Source organism: Panthera pardus, unplaced genomic scaffold (genome assembly GCF_024362965.1).
Source record: "Panthera pardus isolate Hobbes unplaced genomic scaffold, ASM2436296v1 HiC_scaffold_13, whole genome shotgun sequence".
Taxonomy (NCBI): Eukaryota; Metazoa; Chordata; class Mammalia; order Carnivora; family Felidae; genus Panthera; species Panthera pardus.
This window is the reverse complement of record NW_026526688.1, coordinates 123,331,116-123,356,618: the sequence shown is the minus strand read 5'-3', so window position 1 is coordinate 123,356,618 and position 25,503 is coordinate 123,331,116. Positions and strand designations below refer to the sequence as shown.

Sequence of the window (25,503 nt, the reverse complement as noted above, 5' to 3'; positions counted from 1 at the left end):
CTACAGTGGCAATCTGAGTAAATAACATCTTTTTCAATCAAAATAATACAAACTTTCTATGTCATTGAGAAAAGCTTTATCAAAACATTAAAATATTTGAAAAAAATATTTGTATATGTTTTATAATTCAGTAATTTTAAAACATCAGTTCCAGGAAGCAGCAATATCCATAAAATGCAATATATACTTGAAAGGACATTTAACCTGGTTGTATTCATGTTACCCGAATTCTACTAAATTAGCTCTGCAACTAAATAGATATAAAATGTAATTTCAATCTCATTTGTTTTTCTGGGCTTCAAGTTCTTTGTCTGAAGATACAGAAACTGACTAGATCAGTACTACTCAAAATGTGGTCTATGGGCTGTTGTTAATCCAGAAACAATCTACCAGAAAAAGAGCTTATAATTAAATGTAAATTGACTATTCCCTAGGCATTTTATAACTAGTCTTTCTCCATAAAGGAAGCACTGTGTTGATTTACATTTTGGTGCAATCTCCTTTTTCATTGTAGGTAGGAAACAAGTTGCTGACAAGTGAGCACTTTGAATACTATGAGGCTAATGATACTTTAGGTCCTTTCTGGACTAAAAATGATTAAATCATTATACATTATAAAATAGAAGATTTTTCTCAAACAAGCTACCTAAAATCTTCCAAATTTTTCAAATATTCCAATTCCAACATCTTTTCCTCAAAAGTCTCTCCCAGGAGCGCCTGGGGGGCTCAGCTGGTTAAGCAACTGAGTCTTGATTTCTACTCAGGTCACGATCTCATGGTTTGTGAGGTCGAACTCCATGTCAGGCTCTGTGCCGACAGTGCAGAGCCTGCTTGGGATTCTCTCTCTCTCCCTCTCTCTCTGCCTCCCCCCTGCTCACGCTCACTCTCTCTCTCTCTTTCTCTCTCTCTCTCCCTCTCTTCCAAATAAATAAATAAATAAACAAACAAACAAACCATTTTTTAAAAAGTCTCTACCAAAGAGTCTCTTGTGCCAACTCTCAGAAAACCTAAATGCTACTATGGTTTATTCTTGTCATCTTCATAATTCCCTCCACTAGTAATGTTTAGGAAAAAGGTACATGGAAAGTGTGATAAAAACTATTTAGACCACCATTTCAGGTAATTAAAAGACAAGTATGTCAGATCTGACTCTTTTCTGGCACGAGAATACAATAAAACACATTACAACTTAAGTGCTTAAAATACAGGGACCTCACAGTGTATACATCACAAGTACTGCCTTGTTAAGCTTCTGATTTGAAAAGCCATCCTGATCATGTAATTCACTTACATTAGAGGTTTTTCATATTCATTTTCCACTCAGTAGGTGTAGAAATGCCAAGGAACCCCAACGTTAGTTTAGGGTTACCTTCTAACAGTAATCTGTAAATCTGTCCTATGACTGATGGGTCCAATTCATTACTGTACGTAATCTCTACATGCAATAAAAAAATTTTTTTTAATAAAATAGATAAATAAATAAACTCAAAGTTCCATGAGGCCATTCTCACTGATTCTTAAAACATGTAAGACTTGGGATTAGATTGGAGGGGGTCATCAAAATTGCATGTAATCCTTTAAAAATTAACTAACCTTTGGGAAATTTATATTTTATTCATAATACACTAGGCCATCACATTGAAAACAAGACCCAATCTTAAGGCAGTTGGGTCAATCAATAAGTTCATTTATAGAAATAATTTGGATTTCAAATTCATGATAAACACACTGAGCTAGCCTCAGGTGGGGAAGTGTCGAACACTTACACATGACCTCTCCAGAACTAAAGTCTTGGAACAGTCAGACTTCATAGAGGCTCTGGACAATTGTTTCAACAGGGCCAGGTGTATGGTGTAAAGCTTATAACTTTGCCTAAGACGTTCTGGAAACCATAAGAGACTCTTAAATACTGAGAACAAACTGAGGGTTGATGGAGGTGGAGAGAGGGGAAAGTGGGTGATGGGAATTGAGAAGGGCACTTATTGGGATGAGCACTGAGTGTTCTATGGAAACCAATTTGACAATAAATTATATTAAAAAAAAAAAAAGAAGTGCTGGGATATCACTTCCACCACATACCATTTGTCAAAAAAGACACCAGATTAGCCAAGATTGGAAGGGAGAAGAATGAGACTCAACCTCTCAATGGCATGAGTAGTAAATAATTTTGTGCCCCTATAAACTTACCATAACAAATTGCCATAACAAAACTTGTAGCAATGGTTTGGGAAGGGGCGATGGGTCAGAAGCTGAAACAACTCAAGACATAGAGACAGGGCCATGAAAGGACTTGGTGATGGCTTAAAAGACAGGAGGAAAATGTTATTGCAAGCTGGAAAAAAAGAAAACATATAATGTAATGGCAGAGATTTTAACAATACTAATGCTTGAGACAATAAAGAAAATACCTAGTAAAATAAGGAGTTTCTGGCTAAGAAAGTTTGAGGGCTGAATATCATCACAAGTGCCAAGTAACAATTTTCAGCCATGTGTGAGAAGGTATGGAAAGAAAGAGATGGGCTAAAACTGTTGTTTTCAAAGGGAATTTGCAGAAAATGAAAATAAATCAAGATTTTCTGGATTTAAAAGTAAAACTCTTCTTCATCCATCTCTCCGTACAGCAAAAAGCTCTCAAAGCAAGAAATGGCCTGAGAGCAAAGACCTCAGAAAGATTTAAGATGGTACCTCACAGAAATTCTCAATTAAAGAAAAGGACTTCTATGAATCTTAAGGCCATATGTCACAGACCCTCTTGGCTAAAATAATAGTGCTCCTAAGAATCTAAGAAAATGGAAACAGAGCAGTACCAAAGGTGACCCAAAGTAGAGAAGGGTTTTTCTAAAAAGTACATCTGAATGTGGCTTCTGTCCAGTGTACTTTATTAGAAGTCAATTCAATAATATACTCACAAAGTTTTTATAAGGAATTTTACAAGGTTGGAAGAAAAAAGACAATAGTGCAAAATGAAAAGTGGCTATAGACCCCCAATCTTCTACAGGCAGGAAGCAGGTTGAGAAAGCTCAAACTACAAACACAGCCTATTTCTTTGGGATTTTTTTTCTTGCTTCTTGAAGTAGACCTGTATTGCAATATACTTCCCTCTTAGGAACAATTTTGCTGCATCCCAAAGGTTTTGGACCATTGTGTTTTCATTTTCATTTGTTTTCATGTTTTTTTATTTTTTTGATTTCCTGATTAACCCATTCATTCTTTATGTTGTTCATTCATTCATGTTGTTTTAACCTCCATATGGTCTTCCCAAATTTCTTCTTGTGGTTGACTTGGAGTTTCATAATGTGTGGTCAGAAAAAATGCATGGTATGATTTCAATATTTTTGTATTTGTTGAGGCCTGTTTTGTAACCTAATATGTAATCTATTCTGGATAATGTTACATGTGCACTTGAAAAAAAAATGTGTATTCTGCTGTTTTAGGAAAGAATGTTCTGAATGCATCTGTTAAGCCCATCTGATCTAGTGTGTCATTCAAAGCCATTGTTTCCTTGTTGATGTTCTGTTTAGATATCTGTCCATTGATGTCAATGGGGTGTTGAAGTCCCCTACTATTATTGGGTTATTATAAATTAGTTCTTTTTATTATTGTTTTATATATTTGGATGCTTCCACGTTGGATGCATGGAACATTTACAATTGTTATATCTTCTTGTTGGATTGTCCCCCTAATGATTATGTAGTGTCTTTCTTTGTCTCTTTCTAAAGTCTTTGTTTTAAACTCTAGTTTGTCTGATACAGGTATTGCTACTCTGGCTTTCTTTTGACATTCATTTGTGTGGTAAATATTTCTTCACCCTGTAACTTTCAATCTGCAGGTGTCTTTAGGGCTAAAATGAGTCTCTTATAGGTCATATATAGATGGGACTTTTTTTTTAATGTTTATTTGAGAGAGAGAGAGACAGAGAGCAAGCAGGGGAGGGACAGAGAGAAAAGGGAGACACAGAATCAGAAGCAGGCTCCAGGCTCTGAGCTGCCAGCACAGAGCCTGACACGGGGCTCAAACACACAGACCACAAGATCATGACCTGAGCCAAAGTTAGATGCTTAACCGTCTGAGCCACCCAGGCGCCCCTGGGACGTTTTTTTAAATCCATTCTGACACCCTATGGCTTTGATTGGAGCATTTAATCCATTTATATTCAAAGTAACTATTGATAGATATGTATTTATTGCCATTTTATTACTTGTTTTGTCATTGTTTCTGGAGATCTTCTCTGATCCTTTCTTGTCTTTGTCACTTTTGGTCTCTCCTTTGCACTCAAAGATTTCCCTTTAATATTTCTTATATGGCTGATTTAGTGGTCATGAATTCCTTTAGTTTTGTTTGTCTGCAAAACTCTTTATCTCTACTTCTATTCTGAATGATAGCCTTGCCAGATAGAATATTCCTGGCTGGGTATTTTTCCCATTCAGCACGGTAAATGTATCATACCACTCCCTTTTGGACTGACACATTTCTGTTGACAAATCTCCAGCTAGCCTTCTGGGTTAAGGACTTTTTTTGTCTTGCTGCTTTTAAGATTTTTTTTTCTTTATCACTATATTTTGCAAATTTAATCACAATATATCTTGGTGTGGGCATGCTTTTGTTGATCTTGATGGCGGTTTTCTGTTCCCTCTGGATCTGGATGTCTGTTTCCTTCCTCAGATTAGGGAAATTTTCTGCTATTATTTCTTGAAATAAATTTTCTGGCCCCTTTTCTCTCTTCTTCTTCTTCTGGGACTCCTATAATATAAATGTTATTACATTTGTTGGAGTCGCTGAGTTCCCTAAGTCTATTCTCATGTTGCATAATTCTTCTATCTTTCTTTTGTTCAGCTTCATTATTTTTTATTATTTTGTCTTCTAGGTCACTAACTCATTCTTCTACTTCTTCCAGCTTGCTATTCATTACATTAAGCTCATTTCCAATCTTGTTTATTGTATTCATTCTTTTTTTAACTATTTTATTACTGTAATAAGGGTCTATCTAATGTCTTCTTTTCTTTTGTCAAGCCCAGTGAGTATCTTTATGATTGTTGCTTTATATGCTCCATCAGGCATGTGTGTGTGTGTGTGTGTGTGTGTGTAACATATATATCATATATATATATATATATATATATATATATATATGACATATGTTATATATGTCATATATATATGACATATACGTCATATATATATATATATATATATATATATATATATATATGACGTATATGACATATATGTTAGATCTCTGGCTGTGGCCTTATCTTGTTCTTTCATTTGGAATAATTCCTCCATCTTGGCATCTTGTATAAGTCTCTGCCTTTTTCTCTGTTAGAAAAGACAGTTATGTCTCCTGCTCCTGAAAGTAATAGCCTTATGAAAAAGAGGTATGTAGTGTCCATGGCATGGCACTTCAGTGAATGTCTCTGGTGTGCCTGTGTGTGATCTATTATTCCATTTTGGCTGCACTGTCCTTCAGGCCAGTAATCTGGAGAGGCTTTCTTTGCCTGCTGTGGGCAGTATTTGATCCCTGGATGAATGTGGCAAGTTTTAACTAGGTGTGCTCTGATCTGATTGTGAAATGAGATCTGACACCGACTCCACCAGAACTAAGGCCTTGCAGAACTTTCTAGTCAGGAGGCATGGTACGGGCAGGGGCATCTGCTAGTCTTCTTAGGGAAGGGCTTGCCACACTGGGACTGAGGCAACCTTTACTGAGAAGGGCAGTCCCTCCAGAGCATGAGGGGTGGGGCTTGGTATAAACAAGTTAAGTAGCCAGAAATACAGCCTATTTCTTAAAGAAGAGAAAGGATGTGGGGCACCTGGGTGGCTCTGGTTGAGTGTCTGACATCAGCTCAGGTCATGATCTCACAGTTCATGAGTTCAAGCCCCATATTGGGCTCTGGGCTGACAGCTCAGAGCCTGGGCCCTGCTTTGGATTCTGTGTCTCCCTCTCTCTCTGCCCCTCCCCAACTCATGCTGTGTCTCGAAAATAAATAAAAAAAATTTTTTTTAAAGTATGATTCGAAAGATAGAACCAAGAGCCCAAAAGGTAAAACAAAGGACCTTAAAAAATCATTACCATTGAGCCAAACTGGGCTCTAATCAAGAAAATGACAAATGTACTTGGTTGGATTTTGGAATTGCTATAGGGCTATGACTACTATAGGCTTCCAGTTTTCTCTTTTCTGAATAGAAGCATCCAGTATGATTATCCTCTTTCTCCCATCACTGTGTTTTGGAATGTGTGGGACAGATAATGTGTATCTTTAGTTCACAGCTCTTCTCACAAAGAAAAGTCATACTCAAAGCTAATATAAAGTACTAAACCCACAAATTCTCACCTATAACTATACTGGACCTTAGATAACAAAATCCTGAACTTCAAGATTACATTCATAATTTCATGAGACTTTGGAGGCCTTGAGAAGGCATGTAGGACAACTGTAAATATTTTGTGGCCATAGGGTAGTCTACAGTAAATTAAAGATGGCCACAAATTCTTTGCTGCTCCTGTCATTGAGAGATGAAGTTTCAGGTTCTTCTGTTGCTCTGAGTAATTTGATTAACTAACAGAATGTGCTCTTTCTGACATTAGGTCATAAGAAGCATTGTACAATGCTGCCAGGTCCTATGGAGCCCTTAGCTACCAAATTAAAATACCAACTACCCTGGGGCAGCAATGCTGAAGTTATGCATGCACTCTGAATGAGTCTCATCTGAGCTCTGCCTCCCAGGCATCCCACAAAATAATAATATATAATTGAAAACTGTGTTTTTAAGCCACTAAGTTTGTTATGTAGCAACACATAATTATATCTTAACATTTATATAAGTTATTTTTGTGCTGTATTCTTAGTTCTGTATACTAGAATACCCAGTGAGAATACTAGAATATGTGATGGAATATCCTTAAAATAAAATTTTAACAAAAGTGCATATCATAAGTTAAATTATGTGGCAGTGACCACATAGTTGACATATATGCACATCTATCAAGAGAAATTAGGAAATTTACTGAATAAAGAAAAACCATAGAAAATTAAAATAATGATATGTAACATGTTAAATTGAAATCTTACTAAAATTGTACATTATTTTTCATCTATCTGTGTTTAGTATATAGTCAATACTTTAAAAATGTGATTTAAAATGACAGCACAAACGACAGAACAAAAAAAATGTACTCTCTTGTTACGTCCATCTTGTTAAGAATATTAAGTTATATAAATACATGGATTAATTGCTAACCTGGCATTTCCTCTGTCCTGGAGTCCTGTGTGAATCGAGGAGCACTCTGACCAAATGGGGTATTTTTCAGTCCTGGTGTTTTCTTCAAGGAATTGAAAGCAGTTCGAGATTCATTATATGTGCCAGGAGCTGGGGTGATTGATTTCATAGGTACAAATCTCTGGTAAAGAACAGGAAAATATACCAATGAGCAACTATAGTATATTTCGATATTTCATAAATTAAAAGCTGCCATCTTAGTAATATAACATCTGGAGTTTAATTAATTCCTAAAGGAGTGAAGAAAATATAGATGAATTAAGATCTTGTAACTATTAAAGCATAAAATATATAGCTCTTAGTAAAATCATATATATATTAACATAGTAATGCATTATGTACTTTACTAAGCCAAATAGACTTTTTTGAAGGAAATTATCTCAACATGAGATTCTACATGATAATGTATGGACAATGTTCACATTTATAAGATAAAAAATAAAAATCTATATGATCTAACATGATTTCTTTTATGTAATAAAACTATACAATTGACAAAGTTCCTCAACATATATATTCACTTAACTACACAATATCATTAAATATCTTTTTAAAAAATCTCAAATATAAGTGATATATAAATCCAATTTAGCTTATAATTTTAAAATTATTATATTACAAACATAAAAAGTTTATTATAAAGTTATAATATTTAACTTCTTAATAATATGTATCTATATGTATAACTGAACTCTTAAGAAATATAGCATTGTATAATCTTATTTTTTAACATTTTATTTGAAATAAATTTCAAATTTACAGAAAAAAATTGTACGAATAAAAATAAGGCAGAAAATACATGTATGTATGTTTACCCAGATTCACCCATTGTTAACATGTTATGCCATTTGTTTTCATTTGCCCACACTCTCTGTTTCTCTCTCTTTATTTCACTACACCCATTCCTTCCTCTATGTGTCTCCCTGTGCATCTCTCTATGTGCATGCACACACATACACACACACATGCAGTATATATATATATATATATATATATATATATATATATAACCAGTCAATGGAAAGTTATATATGTCATGGCCCTTTACCCCTAAATACGTTGGTATGTATTTACCACAAATATGGATTTTTTTACATATCTGAAGTATAATTATCAACTTCATTATATGTACAATTATATAATACTATTATCTAATCAACTATCAATATTCAAAACTGTCAGTTGATCTAATAATACCTCTAGTACATTTTTCTCCTTCAGTATATAATCTAGTCTAGGTTCAGATATTGCTTTTAGCCTCTTTTAATGTAGGAACATTTCTAAAACCTTCCCTTGTGTTTTGTGACTTTGGAAGAATATAGCACCCCTCTTTTGTATAAAAGAACCTTCCTTAGTTGGGGCTTTTGTGATGCTTCCTCATGATTATATTCAGGTTATACATTTCTGGATAGCATACTAAATAGGTGATGTTGTAGCTTTCTGAGAGTATCATATCCAGAGGTACATGATGTCCTTGAATGCCAATGGTGATTTTAATTTTATAAAATTGAATACTCTCTCTATACTTATCAGTAAGCACTCAGCATTCTACTATAAGCAAGAGCTCTCTCTTCTCCCCCAATTATTCATTTTTTATCTATTTATGTATTAACTATCCATGTGGAAATATAAATGTCAGTTAAAACTATTGCGATTCACTACTGTGTCGTTTTTTGTTTTGTTTTGTTTTTTTGTTTTTTTAACCAGTAGGGAGCCATTAAAGTTGGCTCACACATCCTTATGATAAGTCATCATCTTTTTTTTTGAGACTTTTTTTTAATTTCATGACATAAGAAGATGTTACAGGTTCATCTTCTACCTACTTTGCACAATCCCTGCTTCTTGGCTTATTTAATAGACAAAGCTAGAATATATATCTATATATCTATATCTATCTATACCTATTTCTATATCTATACACACACACATACTCAGGGATATATATACCTATATATATATATGTGCATATATATGCACATACATATACATATATATGTATTACAAATCATGAGTTCACATTAAACCTTCAATTAAAATCTGTCCTTTCTCACCTCCCCCAATCCATATTTGTATGTACCTTCTTCCAACTGAAAACCCTGGTTCATGATATTGACTTTTCTGCTCAACTCTGTAATACAACAAGTTTCATGATTGCTTCACCCAAAGGTGTATATTTGAATTGAAACCATACATTAAAATTTTTCTATTAAATTTATATATGTGAAAGTTCAGTTTAGTTTAGTCTGAATTTTAAAAAATATTTTTCCGGGGCGCCTGGGTGGGTCAGTCAGTGAAGCGCCCAACTCTTTTGATTTCAGCTCAGCTCATGATCTCGGTTCTTGAGTGCAAGGCCCGCATCAGGCTCTGCACTGACAGCATGAAGCCTGCTTAGGATTCTCTCCCTCCTCCCTCTCTCTCTGCCCCTACCCTGCTCACACTCTCAAAATAAATAAACTTTAAAAAATTGAAAAATTAAAAAAATAAATAAGTAAATAAGTAAATAAATAAATAAATAAATAATACTTTGCCAATGAATATGTGGAGTGTTAAAATGTAATCTTTGAGGACACACATATCTTTCAGAGAAGGTTCTGAAGGCTCTCTGTGGAGGGTGGGGATAGATCATATCTACCACTGCCACTAGGGTCTTTATTTGTGATGCAAGAGTGTATTTCACAGTAATCATATCACATTCTCCAGGGTATGCACTAAGGCGACTTGAAGATATCTAATATATTTCTATGGCAATTTAATACCATCAAACTTTTATAATGTGGCAGCTTCCAGATCAAAGTAGTTGTAATAATTATCCAACTGCATTATGTACAGCTCTATTTATTTTCTCTTAACTCAGGAATGTTATTAACCTTCAGATGACTACAGGTTACTACTTTGGAACTTAAGAGGCATCTCCTTAGAGACAATTAGATGGATTGCAGGTATATTTTGGAGACATAATTAACACAACTTTTTAATAAATTACAACTTTTTAATAAATTTTAATAAATCACAACTTTCTAATAAATTAATGTTGTGGTGAGGGGCAAGGAAGAATCAAGAATGAATACCAGATTTCTCCTTTGAGCAACTTGATAGCACTTAAGGTACTACACAAAATGATTGTGTAAGAACAGGATACTTTGTGTGTGGGTGTGTGTGTGTGTACCTTTGATTTTTTTTAATATCATTATTACAACTAGATTCTCAGTTCTCATGCTATTTCTGTTCTTCTAATATGTAGTCCTGATTTGATATCACTTGGCACCAATTATAATATTTTAAATATATTTTCAGAAATGGAAAAGAATATGATATCTGTTTTGTTTAAGGGGATGATGAAGAAAGCAATAATCATTCCGGGGTGAAAGATATGGAAGAGTTAAAACCAACAGGAATGACTGCTAGAGGTAGTGTTAGTGTTTAGTTAACTATGAATAGGTACATTAATGACTGATAGGAAAAGCAATAATGCAATTAACAAGGTACACTTAAAACACAAAATTTTTGATTTATAAAAATAAAAATGGATTATATATCTGAGATATCAGGGGTTTTTTGGCCATTTGTCTACTTTATTTATTTGTTTGTTTCAAGTTTTAATTTAATCTAATTAGTTAACATATCATGTAACATTGGTTTCAGGAGTAGAATTTATTGATTCATCACCTATAACACCCAGTGCTCATAACAGCAAGTGCTCTCCTTAATATCCATTACCCATCTAGTGCATCCTCCACCCACCTCCCTTCTACCAACCCTCAGTTTGTTCTCTATAGTTAAGAGTCTCTTATGGTTTGCCTTCCTCTCTCTCTTCTTTTTCCCACTTCCCTAATGTTTATTTCTTTTGCTTCTTACATTCCACATGAGTGAAATCACATGGCATTTGACTTTCTCTGACTGACTTGTTTTGCTTAGCATAATACACTCTAGCTCCATCCACATCATTGCAAATGGCAAGATTTTATTTTCTTTTTTTTTAACTTTTTTATGTTTCATTTATTTTTGAGAGAGACAGACAGACAGACAGACAGACAGAGTGCAAGCAGAGGAGGGGCAGAGAGAGGGAGTCACAGAATCCCAAGTGGGCTCCAGGTTCTGAGCCGTCTGCACAGAGCCCGACATGGGGCTGGAGCTCATGAACCGTGAGATCGTGACCTGAGCTGACGTAGGACGCCCAACCAACTGATCCACTCAGGCGCCTCAAGATTTCACTTTTGTGATGGCTGAGTAATATTCCATTGTGTGTGTGTGTGTGTGTGTGTGTGTGTGTGTGTGTGTGTGTGTATTCTTTATTCATCAGTCAATGGAAATTTGGGATCTTTCCATAATGTGGCTATTAATGGTAATGCTGCTATAAACATTAGGGTGTATGCGCCTTTCGAATCAGTTCTTTTGTATCATTTGGGTAAATACCTAGAAGTGCAATTGCTGGATCATAGGGTAGTTCTATTTGGAGGAACCTCCATATCATTTTCCAGAGTGGCTATACCAGTTTGCATTGCCATCGACAGTGTAAGAGGGCTTCCCTTTTTCCACATCCTCAACACCTATTGTTTCCTGTGTTGTTAGTATTAGCCATTAAGACAGGTGTGAGGCGATATCTCATAGTTTTGTTTTGTATTTCCTCGATGATGAGTGATGTTGAGTATTTTTTCATGTGTCTGTTAACTATCCATATGTCTTCTTAGGGAAAAAATGTCTATTCATTTCAGACCATTTCTTAAATAAATTATTTATTTTTGGAGTGTTGAGTTTGAGAAATTTTTTTATAGATTTTGGATATTAACCCTTTATCTGATATGTCACTTTCAAATATCTTCTCCCATTCTCTAGATTGCCTTTTAGTTTTCTTGATTGTTTCCTTCACTGCAGAAAGTTTTATCTTGGTGAAGTCCCAATAGTTCATTTTTTATTTTGTTTCCCTTATCTCCCTTATCTCCCTTATCTCCAGGTCAGAGCTTGAAACTTATGTTCTCCTACAGGATTTTGGTGGTTTCTTGTTTCATATTTAGGTCTTTTATCTGTTTTGAATTTATTTCTTTAATATGAAATTTATTGTCAAATTGGTTTCCATACAACACCCAGTGCTCATCCCAACAGGTGCCCTCCTCAATACCCTTCACCCACCCTCCCCTCCGTCCCACCAGCCATCAACCCTCAGTTTATTCTCAGTTTTTAAGAGTCTCTTACATTTTGGCTCCCTGCCTCTCTAACCTTTTTTTTTCTTCCTTCCCCTCCTCCATGGTCTTCTGTTAATTTCTCAGGATCCACATAGGAGTGAAAGCATATGGTATCTGTCTTTCTCTGTATGACTTATTTCACTTAGCATCACACTCTCCAGTTCCATCCATGTTGCTACAAAAGGCCATATTTCATTCTTTCTCATTGCCACGTAGTATTCCATTGTGTATATAAACTACAATTTCTTTATCCATGCATCAGTTGATGGACATTTAGGCTCTTTCCATAATTTGGCTATTGTTGAAAGTGCTGCTATAAACATTGGGCTACAAGTGCCCCTATGCATCAGCACTCCTGTATCCCTTGGGTAAATTTATAGCAGTGCTATTGCTGGGTCATAGGGTAGGTCTATTTTTAATTCTTTGAGGAACCTCCACACTGTTTTCCAGAGCGGCTGCACCAGTTTGCATTCCCACCAACAGTGCAAGAGGGTTCCCATTTCTCCACATCCTCACCAGCATCTATAGTCTCCTGACTTGTTCATTTTAGCCACTCTGACTGGCATGAAGTGGTATCTCAGTGTGGTTTTGATTTGTATTTCCCTAATGAGGAGCGACGTTGAGCATCTTTTCATGTGCCTATTGGCCATCTGGATGTCTTCTTTAGAGAAGGGTCTATTCATGTTTTCTGCCGAATTCTTCACTGGATTATTTGTTTTTTGAGTGTGGAGTTTGGTGAGCTCTTTATAGATTTTGGATACTAGCCCTTTGTCCAAAATGTCATTTGCAAATATCTTTTCCCATTCCGTTGGCTGCCTTTTAGTTATGTTGATTGTTTCCTTTACAGTGCAGAAGCTTTTTATCTTTATGAGGACCCAATAGTTCATTTTTGCTTTTAATTTCCTTGCCTTTGGGGATGTGTCAAGTAAGAAATTGCTGTGACTGAGGTCAGAGAGGTTTTTTCCTGCTTACTCCTCTAGGGTTTTGATGGTTTCCTGTCTCACATTCAGGTCCCTTATCCATTTTGAGTTTATTTTTGTGAATGGTGTGAGAAAGTGGTCTAGTTTCATTCTTCTGCATGTTTCTGTCCAGCTCTCCCAGCACCATTTGTTAAAGAGACTGTCTTTTTTCCATTCAGTATTCTTTCCTGCTTTGCCAAAGATTAGTTGGCCATACTTTTGTGGGTCTAATTCTGGGGTTTCTATTCTATTCCATTGGTCTATGTGTCTGTTTTTATGCCAATACCATGCTGTCTTGATGATGACAGCTTTGTAGTAGAGGCTAAAGTCTGGGATTGTGATGCCTCCTGCTTTGGTCTTCTTCTTCAAAATTACTTTGGCTATTCAGGGCCTTTTGTGGTTCCATAAAAATTTTAGGTTTGCTTATTCTAGCTTCGAGAAGAATGCTGGTGCAATTTTGATTGGGATTGTATTGAATATGTAGATAGCTTTGGGTAGTATTGACATTTTAACAATATTTATTCTTCCAACCCATGAGCATGGAATGTTTTTCCATTTCTTTATATCTTCTTCAATTTCCTTCATAAGCTTTCTATAGTTTTCAGCATACAGATCTTTTACATCTGGTTAGGTTTATTCCTAGGTATTCTATGCTTCCTGGTGCAGTTGTCAATGGGATCAGTTTCTTTGTTTTTCTGTTGCTTCGTTGTTACTGTATAAGAATGCAACTGACTCTGTACATTAATTTTGCATCCTGCGACTTTGCTGAATTCATGTATTAGTTCTAGCATACTTTTGGTGGAGTCTATCGGGTTGTCCATGTATAATATCATGTCATCTGCAAAAAGTGAGACCTTGACTTCATCTTTGCCAATTTTGATGCCTCTGATTTCCTTTTGTTGTCTGATTGCTGATGCTAGCACTTCCAACACTATGTTAAACAACAGTAGTGAGAGTGGACATCCCTGTCGTGTTCCTGATCTCAGGGAAAAAGCTCTCAGTTTTTCCCCATTGAGGAGGATATTAGCTGTGGGCTTTTCATAAATGGCTTTTATGATTTTTAAGTATGTTCCTTCTAACCCGACTTTCTCGAGGGTTTTTATTAAGAAAGGATGCTGAATTTTGTCAAATGCTTTTTCTGCATCGATTGACAGGATCATATGGTTCTTATCTTTTCTTTTATTAATGTGATGTATCACGTTGATTGATTTGCAAATGTTGAACCAGCCCTGCATCGCAGGAATGAATCCCACTTGATCATGGTAAATAATTCTTTTTATAAGCTGTTGAATTCTATTTGCTAGTATCTTATTGAGAATTTTTGCATCCATATTCACCAGGGATATTGGCCTGTAGTTCTCTTTTTTTACTGGGTCTCTGTCTGGTTTAGGAATGAAAGTAATACTGGCTTCATAGAATAAGTCTGAAAGTTTTCCTTCCTTTTCTATTTTTTTGGAATAGCTTGAGAAGGATAGGTATCATCTCTGCTTTAAATGTCCAGTAGAATTCCCCAGGGAAGCCATCTGGTCCTGGACTCTTATTTGTTGGGAGATTTTTGATAACCGATTCAATTTCTTCGCTGGTTATGGGTCTGTTCAAGCTTTCCACTTCTTCCTGTTTGAGTTTTGGAAGTGTGTGGGTGTTTAGGAATTTGTCCATTTCTTCCAGGTTGTCCAGTTTGTTGGCATATAATCTTTCATAGTATTCCCTGATAATTGCTTGTATTTCTGAGGGATTGGTTGTAATAAGTACATTTTCATTCATGATTTTATCTATTTGGGTCATCTCCCTTTTCTTTTTGAGAAGCCTGGCTGGAGGTTTATCAATTTTGTTTATTTTTTCAAAAAACCAACTCTTGGTTTCGTTGATCTGCTCTACAGTTTTTTTAGATTCTATATTGTTTATTTCTGCTCTGTCTTTATTATTTCTCTTCTTCTGCTGGATTTGGGGTGTCTTTGCTGTTCTGTTTCTATTTCCTTTAGGTGTGCTGTTAGATTTTGTATTTGGGATTTTTCTTGTTTCTTGAGATAGTCCTGGACTGCAATGTATTTTCCTCTCAGGACTGACTTCGCTGCATCCCAAAGCATTTGCATTGTTGTTTGTCATCTTCATTAGTTTCCATATATTTTTTAATTTCTTCTCTAATTGCCTGGTTGACCCATTCATTCCTTAGTAGGGTGTTGTTTAACCTTCATGCTTTTAGAGGTTTTCCAGACTTTTTCCTGTGGTTGATTTCAAGTTTCATAGCACTGTGGTCTGAAAGTGTGCATGGTATGATCTCAATTCTTGTATACTTATGAAGGGCTGCTTTGTGACCCAGTATGTGATCTATCTTGGAGAATGTTCCATGTGCACTCAAGAAGAAAGTATATTCTGTTGCTTTGGGATGCAGAGTTCTAAATATATCTGTCAAGTCCATCTGATCCAATGTATTATTCAAGGCCCTTGTTCCTTTATTGATCCTGTGTCTAGGTGATCTATCCATTATTGTAAGTGGAGTATTAAAGTCCCCTGCAATTACCACAGTCTTATCAATAAGGTTGCTTATGTTTGTAATTGTTTTATATATTTGGGGGCTCCCGTATTTGGCACATAGACATTTATAATTGTTAGCTCTTCCTGATGGATAGACCCTGTGATTATTATATAATGCCCCTCTTCATCTCTTGTTACAGCATTTAATTTAAAGTCTAGTTTATCTAAGTATGGCTACTCCAGCTTTCTTTTGACCTCCAGTAGCATGATAGGTAGTTCTCCATCCCCTCACTTTCAATCTGAAGGTGTCCTCAGGTCTAAAATGAGTCTCCTGTAGACAGCAAATAGATGGGTCTTGTTTTTTTATCCATTCTGATACCCTATGTCTTTTGGTTGGAGCATTTAGTCCATTTACATTCAGTGTTATTATAGAAAGGTATGGGTTTAGAGTCATTGTGATATCTGTAGGTTTCATGCTTGTAGTGATGTCTCTGGTGCTTTGTGGTCCTTGCAACATTTCATTCACAGAATCCCCCTTAGGATTTTGTAGGGCTTGTTTAGTGGTGATGAATTCCTTCAGTTTTTGTTTGTTTGGGAAGACCTTTATCTCTCCTTCTATTCTGAATGACAGACTTGCTGGATAAAGTATTCTCAGCTGCATATGTTTTCTGTTCATCACATTGAAGATTTCCTGCCATTCCTTTCTGGCCTGCCAAGTTTCAGTAGATAGATCTGTCACTACTCTTATCGGTCTCCCTTTATAGGTTAGAGCATGTTTATCCCTAGCTGCTTTCAGAATTTTCTCTTTATCCTTGTATTTTGCCAGTTTCACTATGATATGTCATGCAGAAGATCGATTCAAGTTACTTCTGAAGGGAGTTCTGTGTCTCTTGGATTTCAATGCCTTTTTCCTTCCCCAGATCAGGGAAATTCTCAGCTATGATTTTTCAAGTACACCTTCAGCCCCTTTCTCTCTCTCTTTCTCTTCTGGAATTCCTATAATACGGATATTGTTCCATTTGATTGCATCACTTAGTTGTCTATTTCTCCCCTCATACTCCTGGATTTTTTTATCTCTCTTTTTCTCAGCTTCTTCTTTTTCCATATTTTTATCTTCTAATTCACCTATTCTCTCCTCTGCCTCTTCAATCTGAGCTATGGTCGCCTCCATTTTATTTTGCACCTCATTTTTAGCATTTTTTAGCTCCTCATGACTATTTCTTAGTCCCTTGATCTCTGTAGCAATAGATTCTCTGCTGTCCTCTCTACTTTTTTCAAGCCCAGCGATTAATTTTATGACTATTATTCTAGATTCTTGTTCCATTATATTGCTTAAATCGTTTTTGATCAATTCGTTAGCTGTGGCTACTTCCTGGAGTTTCTTTTGAGGAGAGTTCTTCCGTTTTGTCATTTTGGATAGTCCCTGGGGTGGCCAATCTGCAGGGCACTCCCCCTGTGCTGTCTGGAGTAACTTGTGTTGGTGGGCGGGGCTGCAGTCATACCCCATGTCTGCCCCCAGCCCACCGCTGAGGCCACAGTCAGACTGGGTGTACCTTATCTTCCCCTCTTCCAAGGGTAGGACTCACTGTGGAGTGGTGTGGCCCCTGTCTGGATTACTTGCACACTGCCAGGCTTGTGGTGCTGCTTCGATGGGATCTGGTATATCAGCCCGGGTGGATCTGCAAGGTGCACAGGGGTGGGAGGGGCAGGCCTAGTTCATTTTGCCATTGGTGGTCCCCTGTGGGAGGGGCCCTGCAGCACCGGGAGGGAGGCAGACTAGTCGGAGGTATGGATCCACAGAAGCACAGCGTTGGGTGTTTGTGCAGTGCAAGCAAGTTTGGTGACGGGTACTGCTTCCCTTTGGGGGAGAAGATGGCAGCATAGGCGGGCGCTGGGCTCACCTCGTCCTGCTGATCACTTAGATTCCACCCACACCTGCCTAAATAACCCAGAAAACTGCCAGAAGACTAGTAGAATGGACTCTCCAGAGCCAAGTGTAGACAAGAGGCCCATGGAAGAGCGTAGGAAGGTCGGAGAGGCAGTGCACGCTACACGGACTGGCAAGAGGGAGCCGGGGCAGTGGAGGGGCAGCCTGCCTGGCAAGGCAGAGTCCCTGAGTCTGGCTTGAAAAAGCGGAGGGTCCGGACTCAGTGAGTTCTGACAGCCAGTGGAACTTAACATCTGGAAAGTTAAAAGTCAACAGCTCTGCTTGGAGAGCGGGAGGGCGAGAGGACACTGGGAGGGAGAGGTGTTGAGCCCTGTAAGACAGAGCTCAGCTAGGCAGGGAACAAAGGCGCTGGCAAGCACCATCTCCCTCTCCCACCCCCAGCTGAATTTATTTTTGTGTATGGTGTAAGAGTGAGGTCCAGTTTCATTCTTCTGCATGTTGCTGTCCAGTTTTCCCAACACCACTTGTTAAAGAGACTCTTTTTTCCATTGGACATTCTTCCCTGCTTTGTCGAAGATTAGTTGACCTTATAGTTGTGGGTCCATTTCTGGGTTTCCTATTCTGTTCCACTGATATATATGTCTGTTCTTGTACCAGTACCATACTGTCTTGCTAATTACACCTTTATAATACAGCTTGAAGTCCAAAATTGTGACACCTCCAGTTTGGTTTTCTTTTTCAAGATTGCTTTGAATATTCAGGACTTTTTGTGGTTTCATACAAATTTTAGGATTGTTTGTTCAAGTTCTGTGAAAAATGTTGGTGGTATTTTGAAAAGAATTGCATTAAATGTATAGATTGCTTTGGTTAGTATAGACATTTTCACAATATTTGTTCTTCCCATCCATGAGCATGGAATGTTTTTTCATTTTTATTGTGTCCTCGTCAATTTGTTTCACAAGTGTTTTATAGTTTTCAGAGTACAGATCTTTTACCTCTTTGGTTAGGTTTATTCCAAAGTATCTTATGATTTTGGTGCAACTGCAAATATGACTGATTCATTGATTTCTCTTTCTGCTGCTCATTGGTATAGAGAAATGCATCTGATTTCTGTATGTTGATTTTTTATCCTACAACATTAGTGATTTCGTGTATCAGGTCTAGCAATTTTTTGGTGGAATCTGTCAGGTTTTCTATATAGAATATCATGTTGTCTGAAAACAGTGAAAGTTTGAATTCTTTCTTGCTGATTTGGATAACTTTTATTTCTTTGTGTTGTCTGATTGCTGATGCTAGAACTTCCAGTAATATGTGAATAACCGTGGAACTCTCAGTTTTTCCCCAATGAAGATGATATCAGCAATGGGTCTTTTGTATATTGTCTTTATGATGCTGAGGTATGTTCCCTCTATCCCTACTTTGTTGAGGGTTTTTATCATGAATGGATACTGTATTCTGTCAAATGTTATTTCTGCATTTATTGAGAGGATCACATGGTTCTTACCCTTTTTTAATTAATGCAGTGTATCATGTTGATTAATTTGTTAATACTGAACCACCATTGCAGCCCCAGAGTAAACCCCACTTGATCATGGTGAATAACTTTTTTAATATACCATTGGATTGATTTCCCAGTATCTTTTTCAGAATTTTACATCCATTTTCTCAAGGATGTTGGCCTATAATTCTTCATTTTATTGAGGTTTTTATCTGGTTTTGGAATCAAGGTAATGCTGGCCTCATAAAATGAGTTTGGAAGTTTTCCTTCTATTTATATTTTTTGGAATAATTTGAGAATAGGTATTAAATCTTCTTTAATGTTTGGTAGAATTCACCTGGGAAGTCATCTAGCCCTGGACTTTTGTTTGTTGGGAGATTTTTGATTACTGATTCAATTTTTTTGTTTGTTATTGGTCTGTTCAAATTTTCTATTTCTCCCTGTTTCAGTTTCAGCAGGTTATATGTTTCTAAGATTTATCCATTTCTTCTAGATTGCTCAATTTGTTGGTATATAATTTTTCATAATATTCTCTTATAACTGTTTGTATTTCTGTGGGTGTTAGTTGTGATCTCTCCTCTCTCATTTGTGATTTTATTTATTTGGGTCCTTTCTCATTTCTTTGTGATAAGTCTGTCTAGGTGTTTATAAATTTTATTAATTCTTCAAAGAACCATCTCCTAATTTCATTGATATGTTAACTGGTGGGGTTTTTTTGTTTGTTTGTTTCTATATAATTTATTTCTGCTCTAATCTTTATTATTTCCCTTCTTCTGCTGGCTTTAGGCTTCATTTGTTGCTCCTTTTCTAGCTTTTTTAGGTATAAGGTGAGGTTGTGTATTTGAGGTTGTGAGGTTGTGCTTCTTGAGATAAGCCTGTATTGCTATATACTTACCTCTTATGACCACTTTGATGCATCCCAAAGGTTTTGGACCGTCACGTTTTCAATTTCATTTGCCTCCATATATTTTGTATTTCTCTTTAATTTCATGATTAACTCATTCATTCTTTAGTAGGATAGTGTTTAACCTCCATGTATTTGTTGTTTTAACAGTTATTTTTCTTGTGATTGGCTTCATTTTTCATAGCTTTGTGGTTGAAAAATATGCATACTATGATCTCTATCTTTTTGTGCATATTGAAGCCTGAATCTGTCCCCATATGTGATATTTTCTGCAGAATATCTTTGTGTACTCAAACTAAATGTGTATTCTGCTGCTCTATGATGAAATATTCTGAATATATCTATCAAGTCCATTGGGTACAGTGTGTCATTCAAAGCCATTGTTTCCTCCTTGATTTTCTGCTTATATGAATTGTCTATTGGTGTAAGTGGGGTGTTAATGTTCTCTACTGTTATTGTATTGTAATCGATGAGTTTATGTTTGTTATTAATTGATTTATATATTTGGCTGCTTCCACATGGAAGCATAAATAATTATATTTGTTAGGTCTTCTTGTTGGATAGACCCTTTTTTTATGATATAGTGCCCTTCTTCATCTCTTGCTCTGTTTTCGGTTTAAAATCTAGTTTGTCTGATATATATATATGGCTACTCTGGCTTTTTTCACATCCATTAGCATGATAAATGGTTCATTCTCTCATTTTCAATCTGTAGGTGTCTTTAGGTCTAAAGTGAGTCTCTTGGGGCATCTGGGTGGCTCAATCAGTTAAACGTCCAACTTCAGGTCATTTCTCATGGTTTGGGGGTTCAAGCCCCACCTCAGGCTCTGTGCTGGCAGCTCAGAGCCTGGAGCCTACTTCAGATTCTGTGTCTCCCTCTCTCTCTTCCCCTTCCCTTCTTGCTCTCTCTCTCTCTCTCTCAAAAAATAAATAAGCATTAAAAAAAAATTAGAGACAAATGGCCAAGATGACAGAGTAGCATGGAAGTTCTCAGCTTCCCTCATCCTGAAATGAAACTACATCAGCATGAAGTGAGTCTAGATTTTAAAATAAAGACTGTAACAAGAGATGAAGAAGAGCATTATATCACAACTAAAGGGGTATATCCACCAAGAAGATCTAACAATTGTAAATATTTATGCCCCCAACATGAAGAAACCCAATATATAAATCAATTGATCACAAACATACAGAAGTTCATTGATAATAATACCATAATAGTAGGGGACTTCAACACCCCACTTACAACAATGGACAGATCATCTAAACAGAAAATCGACAAAGAAACAATGGCTTTGAATGACACACTAGACAGGATGGACATAACAGATATATTCAGAACATTTCATCTTAAAGCAGCAGAATACACATTATTCTCCTGTGCACATGGAACATTCTCTAGAATAGATCACATACTGGGACACAAATCAGCCCTCAACAAGTACAAAAAGATCAAGATCATACCTTGCATATCTTCAGACCACAGCACTATGATACTCAAAATCAACTACAAAAAAAAAAAAAAAAAAAAACTTTGGAAGTGTCATGAACACTTGGAAATTAAAGAACATCCTTCTAAAAAATGAATCGGTTAACCAAGAAATTAAAGAGTAAATTAAAAAGTACATGGAAGCCAATGAAAATGAAAACATGACAGTCCCAACTGGGATGCAGCAAAGACAGTAATAAGAGGGAAGTATATAGCAATCCAGGCCTTCCTAAAGAAGGAAGAAATTTCTCAGATACACAATCTGACCTTACACCATAAAGAGCTAGAAAAAGAATAGCAAATAAAGCCCAAAACCAGAAGAAGACAGGAAATAATAAAGATTAGAGAGCAGAAATACAAACAATAATAAGAGAATATTATGAGAAGTTATATGCCAATAAATTGGGCAATCTGGAAGAATGGACAAATTCTTAGAAACATATAAACTACCAAAACTGAAACAAGAAGTCATAGAAAATTTGAACAAATCTATAACCATTAAATTAATTGAATTAATAATCATAATCAAAAATTTTTCAACAAACAAGAGTCCAGGGCCAGAAGGCTTTCCAGGGGAATTCTACAAAATATTTAAAGAAGAGTTAATACTTATTCTTTGGAAGCTGTTCCAAAGAATAGAAATGGCAGGAAAACTTCCAAAATCATGCTATGAGGCCAGCATTACCTTGATTCCAAAAGCAGACAAAGATCACAATAAAAAGAATAACTATAGACCAATTTCCCTGAAGAACATGGATGCAAAAATTCTCACCAGGATACTAGCAAACTGAATCTAACAATACAGTAAAAGAAGTATTCACCACAATCAAGTGGGATTTATTCCTGGTTCAATATCCACAAATCAATCAATATCATACATCACATTAAAAAGAAAGAATAAGAACCACATGAACCTCTCAATAGATGCAGAGAAAGCAATTGACAAAATACAGCATCCTTTCTTGATAAAATCCTCAAGAAAAATACCCACCACTAATATTATCTTCAATGGGGAAAAACTGAGAGCATTCCTCCTAAGGTCAGGAACATGACAAGGATGTCCACTCTCACCACTGTTATTCAGCATAGTGTTAGAAGTCCTAGCCTCAGCATTCAGACAACACAAAAAAAGAAAAACCATCCAAATCAGCAAGGAGAAAGTCGAACTCTTCACAGACTACAGGATACTCTATGTGGAAAACCCAAAAGATTCTACCAAAAAACTGCTAGAACTGATCCATGAATTCAGCAAAGTCACAGGATATAAAATCAATGCACAGAAATCCATTGCATTTCTATACACCAGTAATGAAGCAGCAGAAAGAAAAATCAAGGAATCAACCCCATTTACAACTGCAGCAAGAAACATAAAATGCCCAGGAATAAACTTAACCAAAGAGGTGAAAAATCTATACACTAAAAACTATAGAGAGTTTATGAAAGAAATTGAAGAAGACACAAAAAAATGGAAAAACATTCCATGTTCATGGATTGGAAGAACAAATATTGTTAAAATGTTGATACTACCTAAAGCAATCTACATATTAAATGCAATGCCTATCAAAATAACACCAGCATTTTTCACAGAGCCAGAACAAACAATTTTAAAATTTGTATGGAACCAGAAAACACCCCAAATAGCCAAAGCAATCCTGAAAAAGAAAACCAAAGCTGAAGGCATTACAATTCCGACTTCAGGTTGTATTACAAATCTGTAATCATCAAGACAGTATGGTATTGGCAGAAAAACAGACACATAAATCAATGGAACAGAGTAGAGAACCCAGAAATGGCCCCACGAACATATGGCCAACTAATCTTTGACAAATCAGAAAAGAATGTCCAATGGAATAAAGACAGTCTCTTCAGCAAGTGGTGCTGGGAAAACTGGACAGCGACATGCAGAAGAATGAACCTGGACCACTTTCTTACACCATACCCAAAAATAACCTCAAAATGGATGAAAGACCTAACTGTAAGACAGGAAGCCATCAAAGTCCTAGAGGAGAAAACAGGTAACAACCTCTTTGACCTGGGCCACAGCAACTTCTTAGTTGACATGTCTCCAGAGGGAAGGGAAACAAAAGCAAAAATGAATTATTGGGACCTCATCAAGATAAAAAGCTTCTGTACAGTGAAGGAAACAATCAGTAAAACCAAAAGGCAACTGACAGAATGGGAGAAGATATTTGCAAATGACATATGAGATAAAGGGTCAGGATCCAAAATCTATAAAGAACTTATCAAACTCAACACCCAAAAAACAAATAATCCAGTGAAGAAATGGGCAAGAGACATGAATAGACATTTTTTCCAAAGAAGACATCCAATGGCTAACAGACACATGAAAATATGCTCAACATCATTCATCATCAAGCAAACACAAATCAAAACCATAATGAGATACCACCTCACACCTGTCAGAATGGCTAACATGAACAACTCAGGCAACAACAGATGTTGGCGAGGATGAGGAGAAAGAGGATCTCTTTTGCACTGCTTGTAGGAATGCAAACTGGTGCAGCCACTCTAAAAAACAGTATGGGGGTTCTTCAAAAAATTAAAAATATAACTACCCTTCGACCCAGCAATTGCACTACTAGGTATTTATATTAAGGATACAGGAGTTCTGTTTCAAAGGGGCACATGTACCTCAATGCTTATAGCAGAGCTATCAACAATAGCCAAAGTATGGAAAGGGCCCAAATGTCCATTGACAGATGAATGGATAAAGAATATGTGGTATATATATACAATGGAATACTACTCAGCAATCAAAAAGAATGAAATCTTGCTATTTGCAACAATGTGGATGGAATAAGAGTGTATTATGCTAAGCAAATTAGTCAATTAGAGAAAGACAAATATCACGTAACCTCACTCATATGTGGAATTTAAGATACAAAACAGATAAACATAAGGGAAGGAAGAAAAATTAATATAAAAACAGGGAGGGAGACAAAACATAAGAGATGGTTAAACACAGAGAACAAACTGAGGGTTGCTGGAGGGGTTTTGTGAAGGGGATGGGCTAAATGGGCAAGGGGCATTAAGGAGGATACTTGTTGGGATGAGTACTGGGTGTTATATGTAGGAGATGAATCACTGGAATCTACTCCTGAAATCATTATAGCACTCCCAAAAAGTCCTCTTTAATATAATTTTTTAAAGTTTTATTTATTTATTTTTGAGAAAGACACAGAGAGGTGGGGGGGGGGGGAGGGCGGAGAGGATCAGAGAGAGAAAGAGAGAGAGAAAATCAAGCAGGCTCCATGCTGTCACTGTCAGCATGAATCCCAATGCGGGCTTGATCCCACAAACCATGAGATCATGACCTGAGCCAAAATGAAGAGTCAGACACTTAACTGCCTCAGCTACCCAGGCATCTCTAACTTTTCTTTTTATAATCTCCCAAAACACCATCAGATTTGTTTCTGGCTTCACTTGTATCTATTATGCTCTATGTATGAAAATGACTGTAGAACATTACCTGGGACTGAGAAAGAAAAGCAGGTGATGCATCATTTACGCTTGGTATCATACTTTCAGTCTTCTGAAATTGACTTTTAATGTCATATTTTCCAGGCCCCGGTACTCCCTAAATTACAAAAGAAAAAATACATGTTCTCATTAAGAAAGCATCTATAGTACCTAAGGGAACAGTTGGCTAAATATATGAACCAAAGTTACAGGGTTTTTAAGCAAATTCCTACACGAAATTACTAAAGCACTTCATTAAAAGGCAAGCCAGAACAAACTTAAGAGAAACAACAAAAAATTTTCCTTAGCAAATTTCCCTAGGAACCTGAAAACATACTACTTGAAACTTTGC

At 36.4% G+C, this 25,503-nt stretch overlaps 1 protein-coding gene across 1 annotated transcript in view; it reads right to left on the bottom strand.

Annotated features, from left to right (window-relative positions):
- STPG2 (sperm tail PG-rich repeat containing 2) overlaps window positions 1-25,503 on the bottom strand; it is a 614,851-nt gene that overhangs the window by 461,016 nt on the left and 128,332 nt on the right. The window contains exons 7-8 of the mRNA XM_053901392.1: window positions 25,162-25,269; window positions 7,240-7,399 (exon numbers count right to left, since the gene is read on the bottom strand). Coding sequence (XP_053757367.1) covers window positions 7,240-7,399; window positions 25,162-25,269 — 268 coding nt within the window. The remainder of the gene's footprint in view (window positions 1-7,239; window positions 7,400-25,161; window positions 25,270-25,503) is intronic.